The 24,059-nt window shown below is 39.3% G+C and overlaps 1 protein-coding gene across 1 annotated transcript in view; it reads right to left on the bottom strand.

Moving 5' to 3' along the window:
- Positions 1 to 24,059, bottom strand: part of TBC1D1 (TBC1 (tre-2/USP6, BUB2, cdc16) domain family, member 1) — a gene marked incomplete at its 5' end in the record, with an annotated part of 48,154 nt that overhangs the window by 5,109 nt on the left and 18,986 nt on the right. Inside the window, 6 exons of the mRNA XM_010140552.1 lie at positions 493 to 662; positions 5,543 to 5,702; positions 6,122 to 6,366; positions 13,393 to 13,551; positions 16,406 to 16,567; positions 20,053 to 20,238. Of these exons, the coding sequence (XP_010138854.1) occupies positions 493 to 662; positions 5,543 to 5,702; positions 6,122 to 6,366; positions 13,393 to 13,551; positions 16,406 to 16,567; positions 20,053 to 20,238 (1,082 nt within the window). The remainder of the gene's footprint in view (positions 1 to 492; positions 663 to 5,542; positions 5,703 to 6,121; positions 6,367 to 13,392; positions 13,552 to 16,405; positions 16,568 to 20,052; positions 20,239 to 24,059) is intronic.

Raw genomic sequence — 24,059 nt, 5'->3', positions numbered from 1 at the left:
TGATCCAGTGCCATTAAAGCCAGAACAAAGTCAGCACAGGGAGGCTTCTAATTTCAGGAAGGTCAACATTTGTGAGGCTCTTGTAAGTCAATTTTTGCTTCTGAAATGCGACTGGGAGTGCAAGATTCTTTGGAGACAGGAAAACTCAGAAGGCTTTTAGCCTACCTTGCTGGTTTTTTTGTGGAATGCACTGCATATGGGCTGCAATAGTGATGCCAGTGACAATGTACGGCACACTTCAAAACAACAACAAAAAAGTAAACTCATTTTCATTAAAGGCTTCATAAACTGACCATAGCCAACCTCTAGATGTACAACTACAGAGGTACTATACAAGTCATATGCTGCCAAAAGTTTTCAACATCCTCAGAACTACAATAACAGAATTCTTAGCCTGAAGTAACACAATACACTGTTGTGTTTTTTCTGTCAAGAACTTGTTAAAAAGAGCATTCCTTTGCATGCTACTTACATGTTCAAATTATTTCATACCTGACTAATGGTCTTTTCCATCTGTACCAAACCCAAGTTGGGTAGAGTGCTTTTAATAAAATCAACAATAGTTTCTAGGTTCTCATGCTGCAGAATCAAGGGCTTGTGGCTTCCCAAAAGGCTTAAAGCCACTTTAAATATAGCCTCTGATCCTTGAAGAAAGAGCATATCTGTGAAAACAAAGAAAAAAAAAACCACATAGTACATCAAGCAAGCACATCTTTTGTCAAGAATATTAAAACAGTAAAACGTCCAAGGACAACAACTTCTCATAGGAATCATCTGGAAGCTAGATGTACTGTGCCAGATGTGTGCTTTTGTTACTGTGGCTATGGCTTTACAAGTTTTGTAGGATCAAGATTGTTACTCTGAACAGTACACTTGACTAAGACAACTATTAATTTATTTAATGAGTTTTCATTAAAAAAAATCCAATTCAAGTTTAAGTATGCAATAAACCAGGTAGTGAACTTTGTCAGTGTTGCCACTTTTTGTGCGCGTAATAGTTTTGTGGGCTTTTTTCCTCTGAGATGCTCATGGGAATCTGAATTGGAATAAAATACTAATCCCAATGCCATTTAAAAATCCAAATACAAGAGGGAAAAACCACACCAAAACCAAAGATCTGATCTGTTCTTTTCTCATCTGGCAGAGAAAGCTACAAAATCTCAGTTAATATAACATTGAGCACGAGGCTAAATGTGCAATTTCTAGCAGCCTCAAGTTTCACGAGCATGTTTCACTCATATTTAGTACGGTCTCAATGTCTTATGTTAATATTCTAGTAACTACATTAGTAAGCACCCTGGAGTCTTAAGTAATACAGCTTAAGTGTTAATATTGCAGGTGGCCTAGCAATGACAGCATCTGGCATACATTCAAGCACACTGAAACCACAGTATATAGTGACCTTTCAATGCAACTTCCTTTCTTTTCTTTTCCTTTACAAATTGCCTATGTCTTTACAGGGGAAAGAAATAGAAGCCTGCAATGAAAGCATCACACAAGAAACCCATCTCAACAAACCCACAGCATAAACAGCATTGCCCTGCATTTGACTTTCCTGCTATTATAACTCAGAATCTGCTCCTGGTTTTATTGAGGGACTTGCTACAGGCAAAAGCATCTAACATATGAAACAATACTGAGGGAGGTGGAAAAGAAAGAGAAGATACTGCGGTTTTGTTTTTAAAGGGCTTCTCCCTTGTTATTTCCCTTCTTTGTATCTGAAGCTGTGAATGAATTCACAATCACTTATGAAGTAGCACAATAACACCCCAAAATAGTATATCTTAATGATAGAAACAATAACAAAAAAGAATAAAGAGACAGAGAGAAATAAACCCACCACAAAGTAAGGTGGTGGCAAACGACTACCAAAACCACAGGTATCTCTGATGTAGTAAAGAACATATGAAAACACTGGCTAACTGCCTTTCTCAGTAAAAGCAACCCCTCTTTCTAAATTTGTAACAGAATGAATTTCCCCCTTGCACTCTTTCACCTGTAATGTTGAAGCCATAACTCATTTCACTTCTCTCTCTCTCTGAGAAAGAAAAGCACATGTAACAACTAACCACAAATCTCATACTTTGCTGCCATTTGTCCTAAAAGCGGTGTTAAATTTTTCAACTCTGACTCAATGTGAAGTCCAAAGGCAGGAATGATTGAAAAGTGGTAACAGAGCAGGCATCTGCCTCAATTCTCTATTGAAACCGAAAACTATGGGAAAATGCTTTACAGGAAAGCTAGGAAACACAAAGTGAAAAAACCAGAGTTGATAATAATGCATACTTATGATTCAGCACCTGCCCCATAAAGACACGTAGATTAACTCAAGGTGACCTATAAATTGTTAAAGAATGCCTGTATAAGCTGAGCTGGTAAAATGCAGTTGAAATCCCGCCCTCATTTAAAACAGTAAGTCCTTAACAAAGACCTGTTTGTAATCCACTCTCCATGCTTCCCATTAAGTGGGCTGCCAATGAGAGTACAGGGAAGGTACCCAAATTAATGTCAGCATGATTGGCAGCCTACAGAATTTTAAAAAAATCAAGTTTTTTCTACAATCTTGAAAAAAACCCCACTATTCCACCAAGACTCATCTGTTCATAAGTAAATAGAGGTGTTAAAGAACACATTGTTTTAAATCCTGTGCTTTCATTAGATCCTGCTTGGGAGAAGTGCTGAATGTTTGGGCAGATAATTAAAATTTAAAAAGAGTTTAGCTATTTGAGTCATGTAGCAGTCTTTGGGTTAACCTCTTTCTAGCCCACTTCTTATACATATTGCTTGTAAGATGCCTGCAAAACATACACTCTATGGAAATCTAAAGGAAGTGGTCTGTAACAATTATCAAATAGCAACAGGGCTTCAAATATCAAGGGTGCAGAGATACCATGTCAGAAAACAGCAGTGCAGTCTGGCAGCCTTTACAACATAGAGATGAGTTACTTCAACATTAAAAGGCAACATTCTTTCATTCCAAACTGATCGGATCCTAACTTGCCATGCTGCTAATAACAGCCATGAGCAAAACAACAGCTCTAGCCTTTTTTAGGTTTTACAGTTGCGTTTCAGAGTCTTTAGCATGTCTGAAGATGAGATCTTATTTTCTAATGTAAAACGTTAGAAAACAGAATCACAGAATGGTAGAGGTTGTAAGGGATCTCTGGGGATCATCTAGCACAACCCTCTCCGCTAAAGCAGGTTCACCTAGAGCAGGTTGCACAGGAACACGTCCGTATGGGTTTTGAATATCTCCAGGGAGACTCCACAGTCTTCCTGACCAGTCTGTAACAGCGCTCTGCCACCCTTAAGTAAAGAAGATTTTCTTCATGTTCAGATGAAACTTCCTGTGTTCCAGTTTGTGCTCGTTGCCCCTTGTCCTGTGGCTGGGCAACACTGAAAAAAGTCTGGCCCCATCCTCCTGACACGCACCCTTTAGATCCTGATAAGCACTGACAAGATCTGCTCTCAGTCTTCTCTTCTCCAGGCTAAACAGACCCAGGTCTCTCAGCCTTTCCTCATAGAGGGGGAGGAGAACCTCTCTCAGCCTGCTGGTCATGCTCTTCCTAATGCATCCCAGAATACCACTGGCCTTCTTCACAATGTTTTTGACTCACACAGTTCCAGTAAACACTGTTTTAAGGAAATTCCTAAGTACCTTGAAACACTAAAAACTGGAAATGTTGGTTATGTTGGACTTTCTCTCTAAATCAGAGATTTTGAAGAGGTAACAGTTTCAGGCACACATGCTTTTCTGTTCTGTACCTCATGTGAAAATCATGTATCCATGCCTTCTATGTTAACATAAAATCTTTGCTTTCTAAAGCCCTACAGTCCTCCAATAATAGATAAATACCAATCTGTGTATTAGGGCAGAAATCCAAATATACCGGATACAAAAGTATCCTCACTGCAGTCAACTGTTCTATTCAAAGATTCATCTTATCATGTACAATACTATGAATGATTAAGAATAATTGAAAGATTAACTGATTACAAACTCAGTACATGACAGTTACATAGAGCATTTCATTTAATTCCAACAGATTATTACTATCAGTGAGATAATAGTCAATTTACATTATCCTACTTTGAACTGTTTCAGGAAAAAAAAAATTGCTCTTTTCCCTGGAGTTAAGATACTAGTCACAGGACATGTAGTTCTACTTAACTATGCACCACCCTTTTCACTGTGATTTCTTCTAGCACCACTTTTGGCATGCCCTTAAACAGAAACAGGACACTATCTTGTTGGTTCTTCTTGGAATCTATATTCATTGGTTGATATTGTGGTAGATGAGACTATAATTTTTTAAGTGAGGAAAGTGTCAATATTAATACCCTAATACATAATTTATTAATTACATTTCTTAAGTGAGACTAAGGAAAACAGTCTAAAAACTGTCTAAAAACCCCAAAAGAAAATAGCTTCTCATTAGAAGAGAGGAAGAAAGAAGAGAGGGGAAACTCCAATCCCCCTGCCCATTATGGACAATCCAGAACCACACAATGAAACTGAAAAACACTGAAAAGGAAATAAAGAATCTTCTCAAACACCAAACAATTAATCTATGAACTGTACATCTGTAAGATAGCATGAATTCTTAATTGGAATTTAATTAAAGAAGAGAACTTTACTTCTGTAGATTCCAAAGAGAGGTAACAGAAGTACCTTTAGAGCCTAAACCCAATATACTTCCAAACATTTTCAGAAAGTGGGATTATTGATCAGGATAAAATTGTAAGGATAACAAAACACTAGTTAAAAGTTCTATGTTTCTGCAGACTAAATCCAGGATTAAACTGCAAGGGCCATCTCTGTGTGCTTTTTAAAAAAACATAACCCTCAAAATAATTTTCCATTGACACTGTTGGAGACGATAATGGAGTAAATTTATATATTTCTCAGATGATGCTTTTGTTACAACTCTTTTCAGCTTGAAACTAATTGTTGGTGTTGAAGTACCACTGTCATAACACCATGCCTTCGTGGCATGAAATTTTACACCCTCTCTACAAGTTGTTACAGGGTGGGAAAAGGTAACAATGAGGATGAAAAGAGAAGACAGTCTGGAACTGTTATATGCTTTCCTCCTCTCTTTCCATTTTACTGTAAACACATGCTCCATAAGATGATGTCTGTTGATGTTTTTTTTCTGTTCATCAAGAGTAGGCTTCCTGGGTTTGGCTAGGATAGGGTTTATTTCCACAGCCAGGATAGCCAGATGGCCCCGGGATTCGGCACAGCTACATAAGCACAGTGTTGTACATCACCCACTTTATTATTGTTTCCTCTTCTTTTGTGTTGTTTTGAGTAAACTCTCCTTATCTCAACCCACTGGCTTTGCCATTCATTCTTGGACCCCCAGGAGTAAGAGAGAGAATGGCTGTGTTGTGGTCTGTGGCCAGCTGGGTTTAGACCACAACAGTAGATAAAATACTTCAGGTGTCTTGAAACAGGTGGATAATAATGTGGTTATTAATAAAAGATTCCAAATATAAAAGTTCAAAAAGAACAGATAGAAGGTTCATGGAGAATTACCAAACACTCTGGCTACAAATCCGAGGGGAAACTGGGAGGCAAACATGGTGAGAAACCAGGGAGCAGCATAGAGACTGGGGCCAATCTCATGTTCCTCTAGATGGTTATAGAGATCACGATGGTAGTCATGAAGAAGTCGAGACAGTTGATACATCTGGATCTGCACAGATTAAGAATAAAGAGACAAAAGATAAACATGTTTTAACACTTAAATTAGCAAAGTCCATGCTTCACACTTTTACTAGAAGCAGTGAAAGATATTTGTCAATTATGTTTGGACAGAATTATGTGAGGAAAATAAATACTCAGAAGCCACCTAAAACACCCAGATGGGTCACTTGGGAGCCTACAACAGGCTCATTTGCAGGGTTATCTGAACATCATACAACACGTAACAGAATTCTTTCTATTTACGGTTTTCAGTTTCCATGGTAGTCTTTGACGTATTCTTTTCCCAGATTATCCTCCCCCACTTTTGAGAACTGAAATTAAGTTGAAGGCCAGATTTTGACACTGCTATCTGCATTGCATTATTATGACTTACATTAGCATCCTTTAATTAGAAAATTGAAAGCATACCTGTAAAATCGTCATGTCAGGACGATATTGTTTTCTCAGGCCCATGTCAAACATGAGAAACTTTAGCATTTTAAAAGCATCTTCTTCACTCATATGAAGTAGTAAAACTCCTGCCACAAAACTAAGGCCCTGGCAATATCCTACTTCCTGGTCCAGAAGTGAATAGGCCTTCAAAATATTGTAGAGTGACAGCTGCCCAGCTCCCAGCTGTGCTGAGAAGTACGGATGTGTTGGAAATGTGCGCCCTGTGAAAATAGTTGAAGTTAGTGACTTAAACGAAAAAAATAAAAAACAAAAAAATACCTTGCCATGTCATCAAATTACACAGTCATTCAAAAAGGCAAATTCTTTTGAAAGGTAGATTCTGAGTCAACTCACAGGAAGACTATAAGAAAGTTAACAAAACAAAGCAATTTACTCTTATACTTTACTATTCTTTTCTTATAGTAGTTGCAAAATTAATTTAGAAATTGTCAGGGGGATGGAGACAGTCTATTGTTTGGAGCAGCCAAACCAGGGTAACTGGTTCTTAAGACTGGCCCTTGATCAGTTTGTTAAAGGGGCTGGTTGCCTATGCTAGCAGGAGACTCGATTCAGTGGCACAGACTTAGAACATCTGAACTCCCTGTGCTGGGGCCCCTTTCCTTCCTCTTTTCTTCTGGTCTTTTTTTCCAGTAAATGTGTTTTTTGTCACCTCCCTCCTTGCCTTTGTCCCTCCCAGCCTTATGGGTCCTTTTTCCTTTCTTGCAGCATGAAGCTCTTCCATGAGCTAGTTCACTAACCCAGCACAAAAATCCTCTCTTACATGAGGTTAGTTGCTCTGCCCTGTCTCTCAGCTCTGTCAGCTCCAGAAGGTGTCACACAAGCAATAGCACAAGTGACAAGTCTTGGAGGCTGGGTGCCAGTTGTCAGAGCAAAACATTCTCTTGGTAGCAATGGGCTTTGGATCTATTTCCCCTATCTCTTTAAATCCCACTCTAAGATCAACTATACTAATTGTTGAGCTGTAAGACACCTGAGCCATTTCCAGTCATTCAGTTCCAGTACAAGATGATGACTTCTGCCTCTACACTTTCATACACATCCTTAAACCGGACCAATCCCACTAGGTAACTGTCCCGGTTTGGGCTAAACTTCCTGGTTTGAGCTGAAACTTCCTTGTTTTGAGTTCTGGACGAATAGGAATTATTCCCTGCAAATACTATGACCCTGCATTTAATTGGTCAAAAGAGGGTCAGGTGCACTGTGACGTGTTAAGGTTATAAAGCAGCACGCAGGGAGGAACTTCTCTCTCTTGACTTCTGCCCCTGCAGCAGGGAGCAGCTCCTCCCACGGACCTGCTCTGCCGCCGACCAGGCCCGGGAGCAGCCTGAGCAGGGCGCACCCAGACCGAAAGCCCAAAGGTCTGCCTGCATCCCCCGGATCGCTCGTCGAGGTCCCGGGCAGCAGCACGCAGGGAGCCGAGTCCTCCCACGAACCTGCTCTGCCGAGGGACTAGATCAGAACCAGGCCTGAGGACGACACCTCGGGATCGCCTGAAACCTACAAATTCATCCAAAGTTCATCTAAATTCATCTTAGTCTTCATCTAAATCGGGTGAAATATTCGCTCTCCCAGCCGTTTTGTGAAGGGAGCTTCCCTGCTGTGAAAATCAGTCGAAAGTCGGCCGTACACAGGGTTCCCTCCCTCCATCTCGCCGCGGGGACTGAGAGCAGCTGCCCAGAGGCTGCCCGTGGCCCCCCCTTTCCCGCCCTGAAGCAGCCTGCCGAAGCGCAAGAACATTTCTGCTGCTAGCTGGGATCGCGGAGCCAACCAAAGTTTTTTTCACTCTTATTTCGTCACTTGGCTGCCTGCCCAGAACCAGCTGCCCAGAGCAGCGACTTTGAACACGCCTGCCAAGAACCCTGTTTTCTGAGTTTTTTTCTTTCAGTTTTTTTGCCGTGGGCCCCCCTTTCCCCGCCCTGAAGCAGCCTGCCGCAGCGAGAGAACCTGTCTGCTCCTCGCTGGGATCGCGGAGCCAACCAAAGTTCTTTTCCACTCTTATCTCATTACTTGGCCGTCTGCCCAGAGAGCTCCCCCCTTGCCCGCCCTGCCGCAGCGAAAGAACCTTTCTGCTCCTCGCTGGGACCGCGGAGCGAACCAAAGTTTTTTTTTCACTCTTATCTCGTTACTTGGCCACCTGCCCAGAAAGCTGGCCAGATCTTCGGCCTTGAAAAAAGGACAGATTGTGTATAAACATTTGCTACTCACTACTTTGGGTTTTTTTTCTTTTTTTTTCCCCCCCCCCTTTCCCTTTTGGTTTGTAATCATATACATATAGAATATAGTTGTGTGGCTTTATTATATATATTAAAGTTTGTTTCAGCTATCCGAGCAGACCGAGGTGTGAATTTCTTCCTTTCCCTATTAAATCCCTTCCTATCAGGACAGAGGGATTCCGTTAAGGTAAATCGAGGAGTGGGTACTTCGGTCCCTCGACCCTTAACAGTAACTTACATAATTATTTTGACCCACAATGTTTACTCAGTGAGTAAAAACTCATTTTGTCTTTTTTTCTGCAGCCCTTACAATACCAAGAATTGTGTAGCTACGTATGTGCTATGATATACACTATATACATACTGTATGAGAGCACAGCTAAAGGAGTCAGTCAACAGATATAGCACTGTGGGCAGCAGTTTCTAGGCTTTGCTTCTTTGAGCTCTTGAGCATCTGGGTACTTGGTCCAGGATCACCAGGGGACTCCTGGAAACCTGAGGGTACTGCTGCTGGCAGGTAAGGCTGACGCTGTGGTAAGGGGAGCTCTAGCAACTTCTAACCAACCCTTGTCAGCTGCCCTTGATGACAGGGATCCTGTAGCCTCTGTTCTAGCTGATCCCTGATTAGGGACAGTCATTAACCACCTGGACAACGGATCAGAGTGCACTCTCAGCAAGTCTGCAGATAATACAAAGCTGGGAGGAGTGGCAGAGGGTTGTGCTTCCATTAAGAGGGATCTTGTCAGGCTGGAGAAATGAGCTGACAAGATCTTCACAGAGTCTGACAAAGGGAAGTGCAGAAATCCTGCACCTGGGGAGGAACAACGTCATGTACCAGTATACGCTGCAGACCACTCAGACGGAAAGCAGCTTTGCATTAAAGATCCTGGGGGTCACCAAGTTGAACTTGAGCCAGCAATGTGTCCTTGTAGCACTGAAGGTGAATGGTATCCTGGGCTGCATTAGGAGAAGCATTGCTAGCAGGTCAAAGTCGGTGATCCTTCCCCTTTACCTCGCTCTGGTGAGGCCACACTTGGAGTGCTGTGTCCAGTTCTGGGCTTCCAGCACAAGAGAGATATGAACATACTGGAGAGAGTCCACCAAAGGGGCACTGAGATGATGAAGAGACTGGATCATCTCTCCTATGAAGAAAGGCTGAGAGACCTGGGACTATTCAGCCTGGTGGAGTAAAGGCTCAAGGGAACTTTATCAATGTGCACAACTACCCAGTGGGAGGCAATGAAGAAGAGGATGCCAGGCTCTTCTCAGTAGTGCCCACTGACAGGACAAGAGCCAATGGGTGAAAATGGAAATACAGGAAATTCCACCTAACATAGGAAAAACATTTTTTAATTGCAAGGGTGGCCACACACTGGCACGGGCTACCCAGAGAGCCTGTGGAGCCTTCGTCTATGGACATATTCAAAACCCAAGCAAACATGGTCCTGGACAACCTGCTTTAGATGACTCTGCTTTGAGCAGTGGGGTTGGATCACATGATCTTAAGAGCTTCCTTCCAACCTCAACCATTCTGTGAACAGAGAAAATAATGGCTTCACTTCGACAGACTTTTTCCAAAAGGCAGTATTATCATTTCTAGGAGAAAAACCCTCTCCCTATCAGATTTCCCCTGTGAAATACCTCAGCGGGGAGAAATTTGAATACTTCTTTTGTTCTGGTATTAAGTGGAGTTTGTTTTTCGGTTGTCCACTTGTTAAATACCACCCCACCCTTTAGCTCCTGGAATGCTGCTGTGCTGCCAGATAATATCAGAGCTCGTGTTTCAAGAAGACAAAGCCCTCGGGCAGAGTCCTTCTGCCATCTGGTAGCTGCTCTAGCTAGTCACATGGGACACTGGCATTCAGATCCTGAGCAGGTCTCCCCTGGCCAGGCCATCACAGAGCTAAACGTTACAGAAAAAATATTTCTAGTTTCCAAATGAGAAGGAGCTGGAGTCCCTTTGTGAAGGAATCCTATTCCCAAAAGACAAGTTATCACAGTACTGTCTAAACTGTACTGCCTCATTCACGCGGCAAGACTCCTTTTGTGTAAGTCATGAAGAAAAGTTACAAGCTAAACAAGAACAAAAATGCAAAGAAGTTCTAAAAAACAGTAAATGGAGGAGAAGCAGAAGTGTTACTCACTAGCCGATTGGTTTCTGATTGATCTAATGATGACTTAACTAAGAATTTAAGCTTTTACTTAGGACCAAACAATTCCTGGCCCTGCTGAGAAGAGACTAACTGAGCTGTGCTACCTCAAGAGCACCAGAATGAGAAAGTAGGTACCTACACTACCTTATTTTTGAAAAAAAAAAAAAAAACCCAAAACAAAACAAAAACAAAATGTTTTTTACTGTGTTCAGCAAACACTCAGTGTTGAGTACAGTGGTTTCCCACAATGATAGCATCTGGAAGTCAGTTTACCCTATCTTAGTGAGAGAAGAAATCATTTACAGGATCTGAAATCCCCAGGGACTGCAGTGGTTGTGCAGGTGGGGCCACAAAAGGAAACACACAAAAAAGCCTTCAGAAGATTGTGGTTTTGTTCTTGTCCACGTAGTGAGATAGCACTGTGACCCATAAACGGCGCCAGGAAAGAGGCTGCTGTCCCTTACCTCTGCATCCAGATGAACACTGCTGTCCTCATTCTCAGGAAGCGTTATTTACAACTTGAAGATGCACCGATTAAACTAAATGTGAGAAATACTATTGTGGCTTTGGCTCACACTGTGTTAGCAAGACGTCTTTAGCTTAATTTGGGAAAGCCTTTTTAAATATTATAACCACAGGTTGCAAGAACATAGGTTTTTCTCGAGGGAGAAGAGCACGCTTTCAGAAGGATTCTTAAAGATTTAAGAGAAAATGCTTCTGATAGCCTGAAGGAATCAGGCAAATTCCTCCTTGCTGCCTATCCAGTTATGCTGTCTGCTACTGTGCAGCATTGCTCTACTTCAATGTGAATCATTAGGAAACGAGGAAGTCTTCAGTTTTGTCTTACTGCAATAATAGGGCCTGATCCTTCCCTCAACTAATGGGCTAGCAAGTAGCTCCCTGGCAAGAACACTCTGCATGAAAACCACCACAGAGTTACCAATTTTCCACCACACGCAGTCATTTGTTTCTACAAGCAGAGCGCCCGCCTAAGATGAGGAAGTGTTCGTGTGCAGAACAAGGCAGAACATACAAGCAGCTTGCTGAGCCAGCAAGCCCCAACCCGCTGTGTGAGCAAACGAAACTCAGACTGACTGTGCTCCCTACTGTCCAGGAGTTGTCCCACCCCTCTCCCCTCTGCAGAGGGTGTTCAGTTCACCTACTTAGCACAGAACTACTCACCCCTTACTGAGACACTTCAGTGTGACAGAATCCCAACACTCATTGCCAGGGGGATCAACACCAGGTATGCTGACTTGACTGATAGGTACTTGCTAGTGAGTTCAGTGTGGGATTATCTCAGACACAAGAGCTGGGATCCTCTTGGAAAAACACCAGCTCCTGGTTTCTTAGACAAAAAACTGAATTAAAATATCCAAGGGAGGAGAAAACTATCTTACAAAATACCCACAACTGTATATTCATGAGGATAATCTGTAGATCATCTGTAAAAACTTCCAATTCAGCCATATACCAGTGAGGTGTTACAAACTTGAATCAGACAGCTTACCTTCAAACACAAATACTCCTGCCAGGGTAAAGCTTAGACACATGAACATTAGACTCAAAAATCGCATATATTTAAATAATTGCTGTCATGTTAGAAATGCTTTAATGAATACAACAGATTCCACAGAATACTTAACCCAGCTGAGGAGCAGCCCTGCACTGCTTGGGGCAGGACTGAAGAGAAAAGAGAACAGCCTTCATGAAGCAAAGTAGAGAGGGTGCCAAAAAGTACCTCTCTGAAGCCTACAAAACAAATGGCTGACTTGTGGGAGCTTCTGAGATGGAGAGGTACTGACACAGACCTTAAGAAAACCATCTGGGAGTAGCAACAACCAGAGACAGTACCAATATCTAATACTGATCCAAATCTTAACAGAGCATACTGACTTTTGGTCTTATTAAATGTTCCCGGGTTTTTTTATCATCTTAGTCTAGCAGTAGCAATTCAATCAATGAAAGACAATCTCACACAACAGAACTAAAAGTGATAAGGATAAGGAAAAGTAAAAGGAATGGTTAAGAATGCCATAATTTTTTATGAGGTGTATGAAGACTGCTCTTCTACAATTATCTGGAGCAATCGCATCTGCTCCTACCCTAAAACAACCATTTCATTCCATTTAGATTTCTTTTCTCATGTTTGCTTCCAGTACTATAAAAAGCTTTTAGAGCTTTGAACAATAAATGTAAGGAAAACCGAACCCTACCCAAGAAGACCAAAAGCCTACCTAAAGCCCACCTACCAATCACTTCAAATTCAAGAGCCCTGTTTTCTAACCTCTGTTTAGTAAACTCAACAGATTATAGTGTATGTGCCTCCACAGACCGATTCCCTGTCCCTGCATCAGAAGCCAACTACTACTTAAAATTATCAGGTGTCAATAACCTGCCTTTTAAAGGTTCTTTTTTCTTATTAAAACAAGCTTCTTACAGAATTGTTTTAATACAAGTAAAAACACAACTGCTATCAACTACCCATTAAAAAATTAAAAGCAAGCAAAAAAGCAAAACTTCTGCATTATTTCAATGGAAGTGTTTAACACACGGCAAACACTGGATATCAGGAATGAACAGCACATGGGCCTGTGGAGCTCACTGTCAATATCTGACATACAGATGCATTACAGTTACATCTAGCAATCTCTTAGAACCACATGTTGCGAAGGACCTCCGTGCTTGAAATGCAGATTTTGCTTTTCCCTAATTGGGTCAAATTATAGTTCTCACTTATACCAGATTAAAAGCAGTTCTTACCAGGTTACAGGCTTTTTGGGTGTTACCTTCTTTTATTTAATTCTCTCCCAGAGATCATAAAACCCTTATTTTAATTTCAGATTGCTACTGTACTTACCTAGGTCAATAAGTATTGCATGTTGTTGGGAAGTCAGTTGTTTTAGGAGTTCTTTATAAGGAGTGTCCTTTGGTTGTTGTTTACTCGGAAACTGATGTTTAAGATGGTATTGCTCTGCTAGAAACTTCCAGATCTCCCCACGGTGGTGACGTGGTACTCCTGAGAGAAGAAAGTCATTAAAACAGTAATTTGTACTTGTACTGAAGGTTCAGCTATAGCTGAGCTAACAGGATTGAGGAACTGAAGATCTGTATCTGCTAGATACGCAAGCAGATCCCTATCTGCTAGATCCATATCTGCTATCTCCAGTAGACCATAGAAGCAGATCGAACTACAGTGCTTAAGACTTCCTCAACCAATAAAAACCTTCCTCATCTTAACAGGAGAAATTTAAGGTAGAAACAGGGTGATTTGTCTATAAGCCTAATGTTACTGCTTGCTTACATGCAGTCTGAGAAGTACTAGAAGAGACAGCAAAAATTGCAGTATTTGTCTCTTAAAAGTTATATGCTTTCCTCCCACTTTTCCATGTAAGTCCACAACAAAGCACTGCAATAGAACTAATTAACATTTTTCACTAATAAAGCACTGACATTTTGTTAGGAGTAAGTTTTAGGAAGGTTGTACGCACACATACCAAATGTATAAACCAGTACAAATGAGATGCGATCTAGAGACACCAACAGAAGGCAGGTAACTAGAAACCAAGTACTGTATGTCTAGATTTGCTATTGGTTGGCTGAATGACCAGTATACATAAAAATATATTAAAGCTTGAATTTCTTTCTCTATGAAACTATTTCAGAAGGGTTATGGTAGCCTTCCTTTGTATCTATATGCAAAGCTCTGAAAGTAACAGAAAGGTTATTGTTACATGCATTCTTTATTCAGCACAAGACTGGCACTAGTCAGTCATCTACACAGGAAATCAATACACTATTCTCTGTGGAAGTGTTCTGTCTAACCTGCGACATACTGGAACCTGGACTGCTTTTTTCTTTTGATTATATGTAACATATGGATGACAACAACAATAGGAGAAATCAAAACTGACCTAAGCATACAACTTACATGGAAAAATAACAAAACATATTGGAGCAATTTCACTGCCTTGTCTCATATGAGCACAAAGGGATATGAATTTATTCCGCAGTATTTGTTTTTACTATACTATCAATATCCAGAGACAACTGCATGAAAATGAAATACTAGTAGAAATGTATAATATTTGAGTCCACATCGCAAGTGTATTTAGAGAACATTTCTGTAAATTACTTTAGGGAACTTAAACCTAATTATCAAAAAGTCTCCAACACGCAACAGTGAGGGAAAGTGCTGTTTCAGACAATGAATGAGACAAGTTCTTCTCTTCAGATACGCATCTAAAATCCCATTAGCTTCTATGAAACTGAATGTGTCACACAGGGCAAAACTAGCTTAATAGTGCACATTTGCAGTTGCAAAATAACAAATTAAATAAAATTCCCTTTAAGGAAGTAGTCTGATATTAAGTTTATCTCTTTAGGGTGCATCATACATTCAAAATAAAGTGTTTAGTTTCATACTTCCTAAATGAAAGACATATTATATGCAAGCATCTACTATAGTGTACATTGTAAGTCAACAATATATGTATCTTATCTGTTTGCCTTGGTTATGCAAGTTATTTTCAATGGTTTTAGACTAAACTAGAACTTGCTAAACTCTATTTAAATGCATTTTTCATTTCTGCATACATATAAAATTTGACATCACTCTAAGAACTGACACAACTGGGTTGTAGAAGACAAAGCATAATAGCAGCATCAAGAGCTAGGGATAATTTCCCCATCTGCTGGCTACTTGTATGTGCTTCTTATTAGCACTCCACTAGGCAGGGCGTTGTTTAATATTTTACTTACTTTGCATCACTCCAAGTTTTTTAAGATTTATTTTGAACTTTAACACAGGCCAGCATCACTGGACTATCAACAGAAATGAAGTTTTTCTCATGCTCAAGTATTGATTGGATGAAGCACTTTACCTACATGAATGCAAGGAAACCTGTGATAACAAGCTTTCCCTGCTCTGTGGAGATTTGTGCTTGGGGCATTTGATACTGTTAGAAATCTAGACTTACCTAATCATCTTAAACGGACAATTTGGTTTAACTTGCTTGAACAATTGTATATAGAGTATATACTAATTGTGTATATATATATAGGCAGGGACAGTATTTGAAACATTAAACTTCTGCTAGTGGTGAATTCTTGAAACTGTTTACACATCATCAGGCTTTGGATAGAACTATGAAAAGCTCCTTGGAGTAGTCATCTCCACCATCAGCTACACATAGCACTCAGCACACGGCCATTGGGGCCAACCACAGCACAAATAACATTGAGCAATTATCCAGCTTCTTAGAACATTTAAAAAACATCCTTAGATTGTATTACTTTTGATGCAGTGGAGAGAGGGGGTAGCTGCTCAGCTCTGCAGTTGTGAGGAAAATTGCAAGTGATGTTTGCAGGTATAATGTGTTGTTAAACTCGGAAAAAAGGCAGTTCCACAGAGATACCCATGTATACTGTTCGCATACGCACATACTACACAGGCTGGAACAGAGAATTTCTAGATAATAGGGCAGACAGGCAGTTTCTTCAATAATTCACACAGTTGTTTCTTTGGCATTATCCAGGCTTTTTTCTTTAATTGTAACTTTTACTTTATAAAACCAGATTGCAAGAATTGTAATACATTTTGGTACTGTGCAACTCTCCTGTAAGGACAAATGTCATTCAAAAATTAATAGCAAGTACTGTAATTGCAGTAATACAATTGCAGCTACCGCTGAAAGGGACTGTTACTTGCATAGGCATAACCATGGAGATAGCAAACATTGTTACTTGCTAAGTCAGCAACCTGAGGAACGATTCTAGTGAGAATCTGGTTATAAGTTTAAAAGGCCACCCTATTCCTTTCCTAATACAATGTATGTGCATTTCAACACCTCAAAATAACAAACTGTGCTTACCTTGCCCAACAGCAGAGTGTATTTTTTCCACATCAAATTTCGTCTTTGACCTGCCAGGTGCACTCAACATTTTTTCCCAAATCAAAGTTACATCTTTCAAGCATGGTGTAATTTCTTCATAGTCAAGTTTCAGACGTCTGTTCTGCAAATTGTTTTCTGAAGCTGAAAAGTGGTAACATGAATGCACCAGTTAATATTCTTTACTACTTGTAAAACTAGTTAATTCAGCTTAGAATTTCACCATTCAATCTACCTAAAACTAAACCCCATTAATTCTGACATAGTACATGTCTAAATATTTGCGACTTGGGTGTTTTGTTTTTGGGGTGTTTTTGTTAAGATATTATATGCAATATTAATTGTGTTTGGCCTGTTAAATTAAGTTCCTAACAGCTAAATTTGAAGAAACATGAGAGATGATGACTAATGAAATAAACGCAAGACTTTCCTAACAGGATTTTTCAACGTCCCAGCTCTTGAAAAAATTAGTGCAGAAAACCTACACCAACTAAAAATACAAACCCATTATAGTCATCTATTTCTTATGCATACAGCTTCATAATAGTGATGGTAAAGTAAAAAAATTACTTAAAGGTGATGATTCAACCATTTTTATAGACTACTTAAAAAGTAAGTTCAAATACAGAAAATTTCAGAACTTTGAACACAAACACAACTATAAATGATATATATACATGAAGCTCTCTTCAAGACTCCACTGAAGGAACTGGAATGAGGGTCAATGCATAACTCGGTCTTAAATAAAACATTTTAGATCATCAGAGCTTCTGGAGCAGGGATGTATTGTAGTAATGGTGATTTTCTCAAATTACAATTTATAAGAATATGGCATTGTATCTTTATGTGTCTTCTATAAGGAATTAAAAAAAAAAAAATCAATAGTGGGAAAGCATCAAAGAACCATGGCAGAAATGAAAATGAATTCTGTAGCTGAGTGTTAATTCCAAAGTTTACAAGAGGAGTGAGAATTTCAAAGTGACTCCTAGCAAAGTTCCTTTTAAGTTTTGTTTCTGTGGGGGCTTTTTAGTACTAGAATGTTTCTGTAAAAAGGGGCTTATTAATGGTATTCGCGTGAACTAAATAATAAAGCACCTTTTGGGACAGTGGACAGAGTTGTGCAGGTCACTGAGACTGAAAAAACAGAAGAGGTCTTTCAGCTCAGGTGGAGAAAAAAGGTACAGAGCAGATGAGACAGACAGATTTCAGACATCTATTCCTAGAAGGCATGAAATACTGCAAGAAAGTACTATAAAGAAATTGAGCCAAAGCTACAATGAGAGCACTAAGGGGTGACACAGACTATGGTAGGTCTGTGGACAATTTAACACAATAGATATTTCGATTTTTTGACTGGGCTGTAATGTGGCTAAGGACTCAATGAGGACAACAGTCCTGGGATACGGTCAGCAACTCTCTGCTGGCAAAAATGTGCAGAGCACAGGTTCAAAAGACATAAAGGACTGAGAAGGTTCTATAGTATTAAACAAAAAATTAAGAAATACTTCTCAGTAACATCCATCAAGCAAATTACAAATAAAACGATTCAGAACCATGCTTATGAAACAGAAGTGGCCACAGTTTTTAATTACGTTGCCATGATGTATTCACAGTACTTCATTGTCGTGACGACGCATTACTGTAATGCTAACGAGATACTCTCATTTTGAGGACATTCCACCAACATCATAAGCCTACTGCTACTTTTGATGATTTCACAACATAAACTCACAAATTCACACTCCTATGTGTTATAGTCTCAAGGAAATCTAAGTTAAAAGAGTGTTAACTTTTGTTAGTTTAGTGCTCCATTGTTTGTACATTCAACTTGCTTATATACATTTACAGTTAAAAATCACCTGAACAGTTAAATCACCTGAAATTTACACAGCCCATAATGACATTAAAATAGCCAACACAATAAGCTCATCTTGTCCTGAGATCTGTACCTGCAATTAAGATGTATTAGATTACCAGATTCTGAGAGCTGCAAAGGGTTAGCTCGTCCTGTACTCCCACTGGCTAAAACAAGATTCTAGATTTCAAAAATGGAAGAAGAAAGGAATAGTTTGCATTTGGGAAGTGTCCACCTTACCACCTTATCCTGTAGTTGCTTTCACATGTGAATGATTTCATTCAGTGATGTTATTCATGTGGGTTATGATGTTACCTAAGTGTTTGCGAGATCTGGACCTCACAGTATTTAGTTTTTGACATTTTCTAATTTAGTTGGACTTTTCACTTCAAAGTAGTATATTTCATTTTAAAACATGACTTTGGCTGCATGGGTACTGATAGATGTTTTACCTGTCCTGATACAGACAGGTGTAGCTAAATTTTATTCCTTATTTATTCCTGATTTCTTGTGGCTTTTGATTTTTCCCTGTAGATTATACTCAGGTTTTAACCATAGACCCATGTAAATACAAGCACTGATGGTTTGTATTATAGCTGTGTGTCCCCACTGAAAGTGATTCTTTATATCTAAACTCTTTTCAACTTCACATTTTCTTCAGGTCAAATTCAACATATTTATCTATCAGAATATTAAAAAAAAACCCAAACCCTTAAAACACAGGTGACGTTGTACCAAGATAGCTCAAAAATGGCATTTAGGTTTCAGCTTATATGAAAACAAACTCAGAGAAATCTTTCAATGTTCTATCTTTTGCAAACAAGTGTTTTCTGGTGCTTGACAACTCTTTCATTATTCAGTCTTCTTATGCCACATATAAAAATTGACAATTGGAGGGACATGCAAGCACCGAGGAGCGAATAAGCCTTTATCAAGCTTATTTAGATACTTGACACTACCCAATTCCCAATATTACACTTAAACATTACCAGTAAAGATGCAACATACTGTTCAATAATTTTAATATTTTGTTCAGTATTAAAGAGTAGCACTCTAAGAAATATTGCTGCATGTAAAATACTTATTTTTACTTCCCAGAGACATAAGCATCATATGGCATTACACTACAAAACTGTAGTGTAATGCTCACTCCAGAATAAGTCACCTGTTTTTTGAAGTACTGTCTCACCATCTGAGTTCTTCGTGCAGCAGCTACCCAGGACAATTGCCTTACTCCACAGTGCATGCTGCATAGCCTGGGTCTTCAGTCATGCCATCACCCGTCTCATTCATTCACTAACTAGCTTCAGAAATGCTCATCTTGGTGAATTTGTGGTAGTTTTGAAATTGTTTCTTTTGGGTAGATGAAACTGGAGCATCCGATTAAAATTCTTAACATTTTTATCGATATTCATGTCCTGCAATTGCCAGAATTGCTATGTATGCAAATGTAGAAAAGAATTCAATTCATGATAGTGTTGAATTTCTTGGCAGAGCTTCTAGACACCAGACTAAAAAACTCCAGCTGTGATAAATCTAAAGTAGTAACAGTTAAGATCAAATACACAAATAATAAGGTGAAGTGATAAGAAAAAAAAACCTGTAAATTGTAACCTACACTAATGAGAGCTGAGGGAGATGCTGCTGTGCTCTTTTACCTGTATGTTCCTAAACCGTTTAATTAAGGCTTGGTCCAATCCACTGCCAAGACCACAGAGCAAACCAAAAAGTCAATTTGTAGTGCAGTAGGGTATAAATCAAGAACTTCACCAACCTTGTAACTTCTGGTTTTCTTTCTCCATTCTGAGCAGCAGTATCTGCTGAATAATGGCCTTCTTCCACAACTCACGAAGCTCACGGGACGTCCTTTTCCTTTCTTCTTTCACTGGCCCAAAGGGGCCATCTTCACACACTGGCTCCAACGGGGATCTTGGTGGAAGTTCTCCCAGTTCAGAGTAATCTTGAAAAGAGAGAAGCTGTTGTGAACTATTTAGATTTCTTGCATAGGTGAATGAAGGGACACATTTTCAAAGATTGTCTATACATACATACACACATATCTACATATATAGATCCACACACACACACCTCTACCTATCTAGGAGGCAGCATTACCAAGCAAGGTTTTCCAAATGACCATTTCAAGCTGCTTCTGAAGAAAATCATATGGGCCAAAGTTTGGAACACTTTTTCCTATAACCTGATAAAAATATGGTACCATATATCAAGACCATAGCTTGCTAATTACAGCTTTAAAAGGACATAACTAAAAAGGAAAAGGCAAGTTTGAGAAATTCCAAAAATACAACCTCCAGCTGAAACCTGGCATGATTCAAAGAGCAGATCAAATAAAATATAGCACCCACATAATTTAAAGAATAATCTCTAAACTGTGTTTAGCAAAGAAAACACACACCCTTAGTTGCACAAACACACCACCACCTAAGGTCATACGATGGGATGATTACCAGTTCTTAAAGTGAGCGTGCAGAAAGGGAAACAGGCACCTAATACGTCTTTGCTCTCACTTCTAATTTTTAACCATGTCATAATCGAGTTCTCAACGTAAGAAGCCTAAGTTCTTACAGTTTGCTTTCTTAATGTCTGCTGCAGTATCACTTAATTTTGTTGGTTTATACCGTTTCTCTGAAGGCTCAATAACCTTTGATATAATCAAAGAAAAATTACTCAGTTCACCACCTTAAAATTGAATGGTCAAAACCACTCATCTTTTTCCTAGTAAATCCCAAATGGCAAGCCATCTGAACGGCACTTCTCCTTCAGCCAAACACAACGTCTGCGAAACATCTCCCTGAGGAAAAGCTGACCAGTTACACAAGCAAGAAAATGCTTTAAAATCAGTGTAACAAAACCCACTCCCCAGACTCCCCAGCCAATGACAAATACATCTGTGTATGTAATTTCAAACAGCTCCTGGAGAAGGGACACTCTTGAAACAATTACTCTGCGTGGTAGCTCAGTGGTCCATTTCTTTATCTTATCACTGCCTTGCATAGTGATAAAGATTTTGAATTAAACACACACATACAAATTATTTCATCTCTACAAACTAACAAAATAGGAAGGTTTTCACCCCTTCAAAATCTGCTCAGAAAGACACCGTATATTGACTCACAGTTCACATGCAGCTATTCTTTTCCTGTTTGTTGAAAGGCACTCACACAACTAAGCTCAGATGGCTAAATGAGAATGGAAAAGTTCACAGCTGTTGGCTTCTGCTTTTCTAAGTTTTCCTACTATCAATCTTTTCCTCTCAAAGAGTCAGAGACAAGTAGGGTGGGTCCTGTTTCTTTATATGACATTTGTTTGTAACCACAGTTTAATAAGGGCTAAAATATACGTATAAAAATAAATCCAACATTTTCAGCTAGCAGCACAAATTAAACTTTTACAAACTTTCACTGAATTTAAGCGTGGATACCCAAACTTTGGGTATCTACATCATTTCAGAGAATAATGAACTTCATGGGAATGTGAATTAGGCAAAGGACAAATATTTGACACTTTAATGGCAATCACCATTTGTTGCAAAGAGAAGTAGGAAACACTGATAGAAGTATGCAAAATTACAGCTGGTTATGTAAAATATCAACACAATGAAGAAATTATATTGTATTTACTAAAAGAAACTGGGAAACTTTTTTTTTTTCGTTACAGGAAAATGGAAAGACTTCCTTGGGTGAAGAAATGCAATTATAAAAGAGGTTTAAGTAGATGTCATCAGGTAGAGAAGGAACACACACACTTGATAATCCTCAACTTGTGTTGACAGTTCAAGGAAAAATATTTTGATTTTATTGTTGGTTTTGATGCACACACTATACGGTCAACAGTTTTCTGTACATACAGTAGCTTTCATGCTGATTTTTCTTACTGCACGTTAAAGAACACTATAAGGGAAATACTCTTAAGAATAATGCTGGTAGAACTGCCTTAATTTGCTTAAATAAAATAATAAAAAACCAAAAATACCATCTTGTCTAAGGCTGCATTACACAAAGTAACATTGCCATAAGAAAGATGAATTAATGAAAATGGTCACGAAACATTAATACAAAAAGTAAAAGTGATCCGGATTGGTACACTCTTATCCACTGTACACTGTCTGTAGTCTAGTACATTCTTACAGCACCCAACACAGGATGCATGTACATCTTGGGGGAAACAAATCTCTCCTCACCCTACACATCTTCTCAGTGGTTTACAGATCTCCTTTAGAGTCAGATATGTATTTGGGTTTTATACATGTATCTGTTAGAAAATACCAGACTACCTACAGAGATAGTTTATGGTTACCCACTTGCAAAAAAAAAAAACCCAACCAAACAAAACCAAAAAAACAAAACCAGGCTGACAAAACACATACAAGGAAATGGATTAAACACATTGCATTCCTAAAGCAAGCACAAACATACTCAAGACCTAAAATCTTCCTGATTTTAACAAGCACAATCTCCTTTCTCAGTGCAAATTTTGAATCGGTCTTCAAGTACCATCTTAACAAAATCTCACCTTCTAATTTAATGGAGATGTTGCTCACTTCTCGTCCTCCAGTGATCAAACTTACTGTGGCAACATCTGAACACTGCAAAGCATTAATTACTCAAGTCCCTGGTCCTGCTTCTATTTTGGTTGAAAATTTCTTGTCTATTACTGACTAACCTGGTAAGATCAGTATTCACTAAAAGAAATGTAATTCACAATGGTTAAGGCTACAAAAGAAAAGAGGAAGGTTATAAAATTCTATAGGCTGAACAATTATGATTATCAACCCTACCTCTGATTCTTCAGTGGAAGAGTCTTAGGCTTGATTTTGCCTTCCAAATGGCAGCTCCTTTTCTTTCTTCCTTCTTATCATTTGTGGACATTTAACAGAAAGTCTAAAGTCTACTCTGATTAAGTGCTACACATTCACAACCTGCCTTTCCTCTCATTTCCATGCTGGCATGTAGCAGGATGTATAGAACTAAAATAAACCTGTTTAACTGCTCAGGTGGCCTGTCTAAAGTTTGCAGAGTTGCATCAGCTGTTTGGCTGGTAAAGGATGGCGGGGGGAGGTGGAATGGGCAGGCAAGGCAAAGTAAAAAACCAGACATTTGGTAAGTCAGCACTAACCCATGTCCATGAATATACAACAGGGTGATCAACAGATATCCCGTCCAGTTTCCACATCTAGAACAGACAGGAGCAGAAATACTGTAACAAGAAACTCAGGATTTCTTTATTATGCACAAATGATCTGGGGGAAAGCAGAGAAAACAAAGATGAATAGTAGGGCAATTCAACTGCACATGATTGAAAGCTTACGCTCCAGCAAATCAAGCTGCCATGTGTTAAAATCCAAATAACGTGCAGCCTTCAAAACTCCGACAAGATTAGTAAGTGCACTTAAGCAGCATCTGAACACTTCAGCACACACTGAAAGACTGCTTCCGTGTTCATCTGCCAACCTCATCACCTTTTGCTGACTCCTATTCAGTGTCTGACCTACACTCCTTTCAAATATGTTGCTCCCTTCCCTGTAGCTTCCATATAAAATTCTACCTCCACACATGCTACTTTCACAGACCTACCGTACTTCTACCCTTTCAGGTTCAGGAGTGGGCAATTTGACTCAATTATTATTATTACATTTTATCAACACACAGGTTATTTTCCATTTGAAGTTCAGACTTGGAACACCCTTCAGAATTACTTTTCTGCACAATGCACCTCTAACCAGTCTGTGGGTCCAAACTAAGTATTCCCTGAGAAAGAGTG

Source organism: Buceros rhinoceros, unplaced genomic scaffold, assembly GCF_000710305.1.
Source record: "Buceros rhinoceros silvestris isolate BGI_N320 unplaced genomic scaffold, ASM71030v1 scaffold1897, whole genome shotgun sequence".
NCBI lineage: Eukaryota > Metazoa > Chordata > Aves > Bucerotiformes > Bucerotidae > Buceros > Buceros rhinoceros.
The sequence above is the reverse complement of the archived record's forward strand: the minus strand, read 5'-3'. Positions and strand labels throughout refer to the sequence as shown.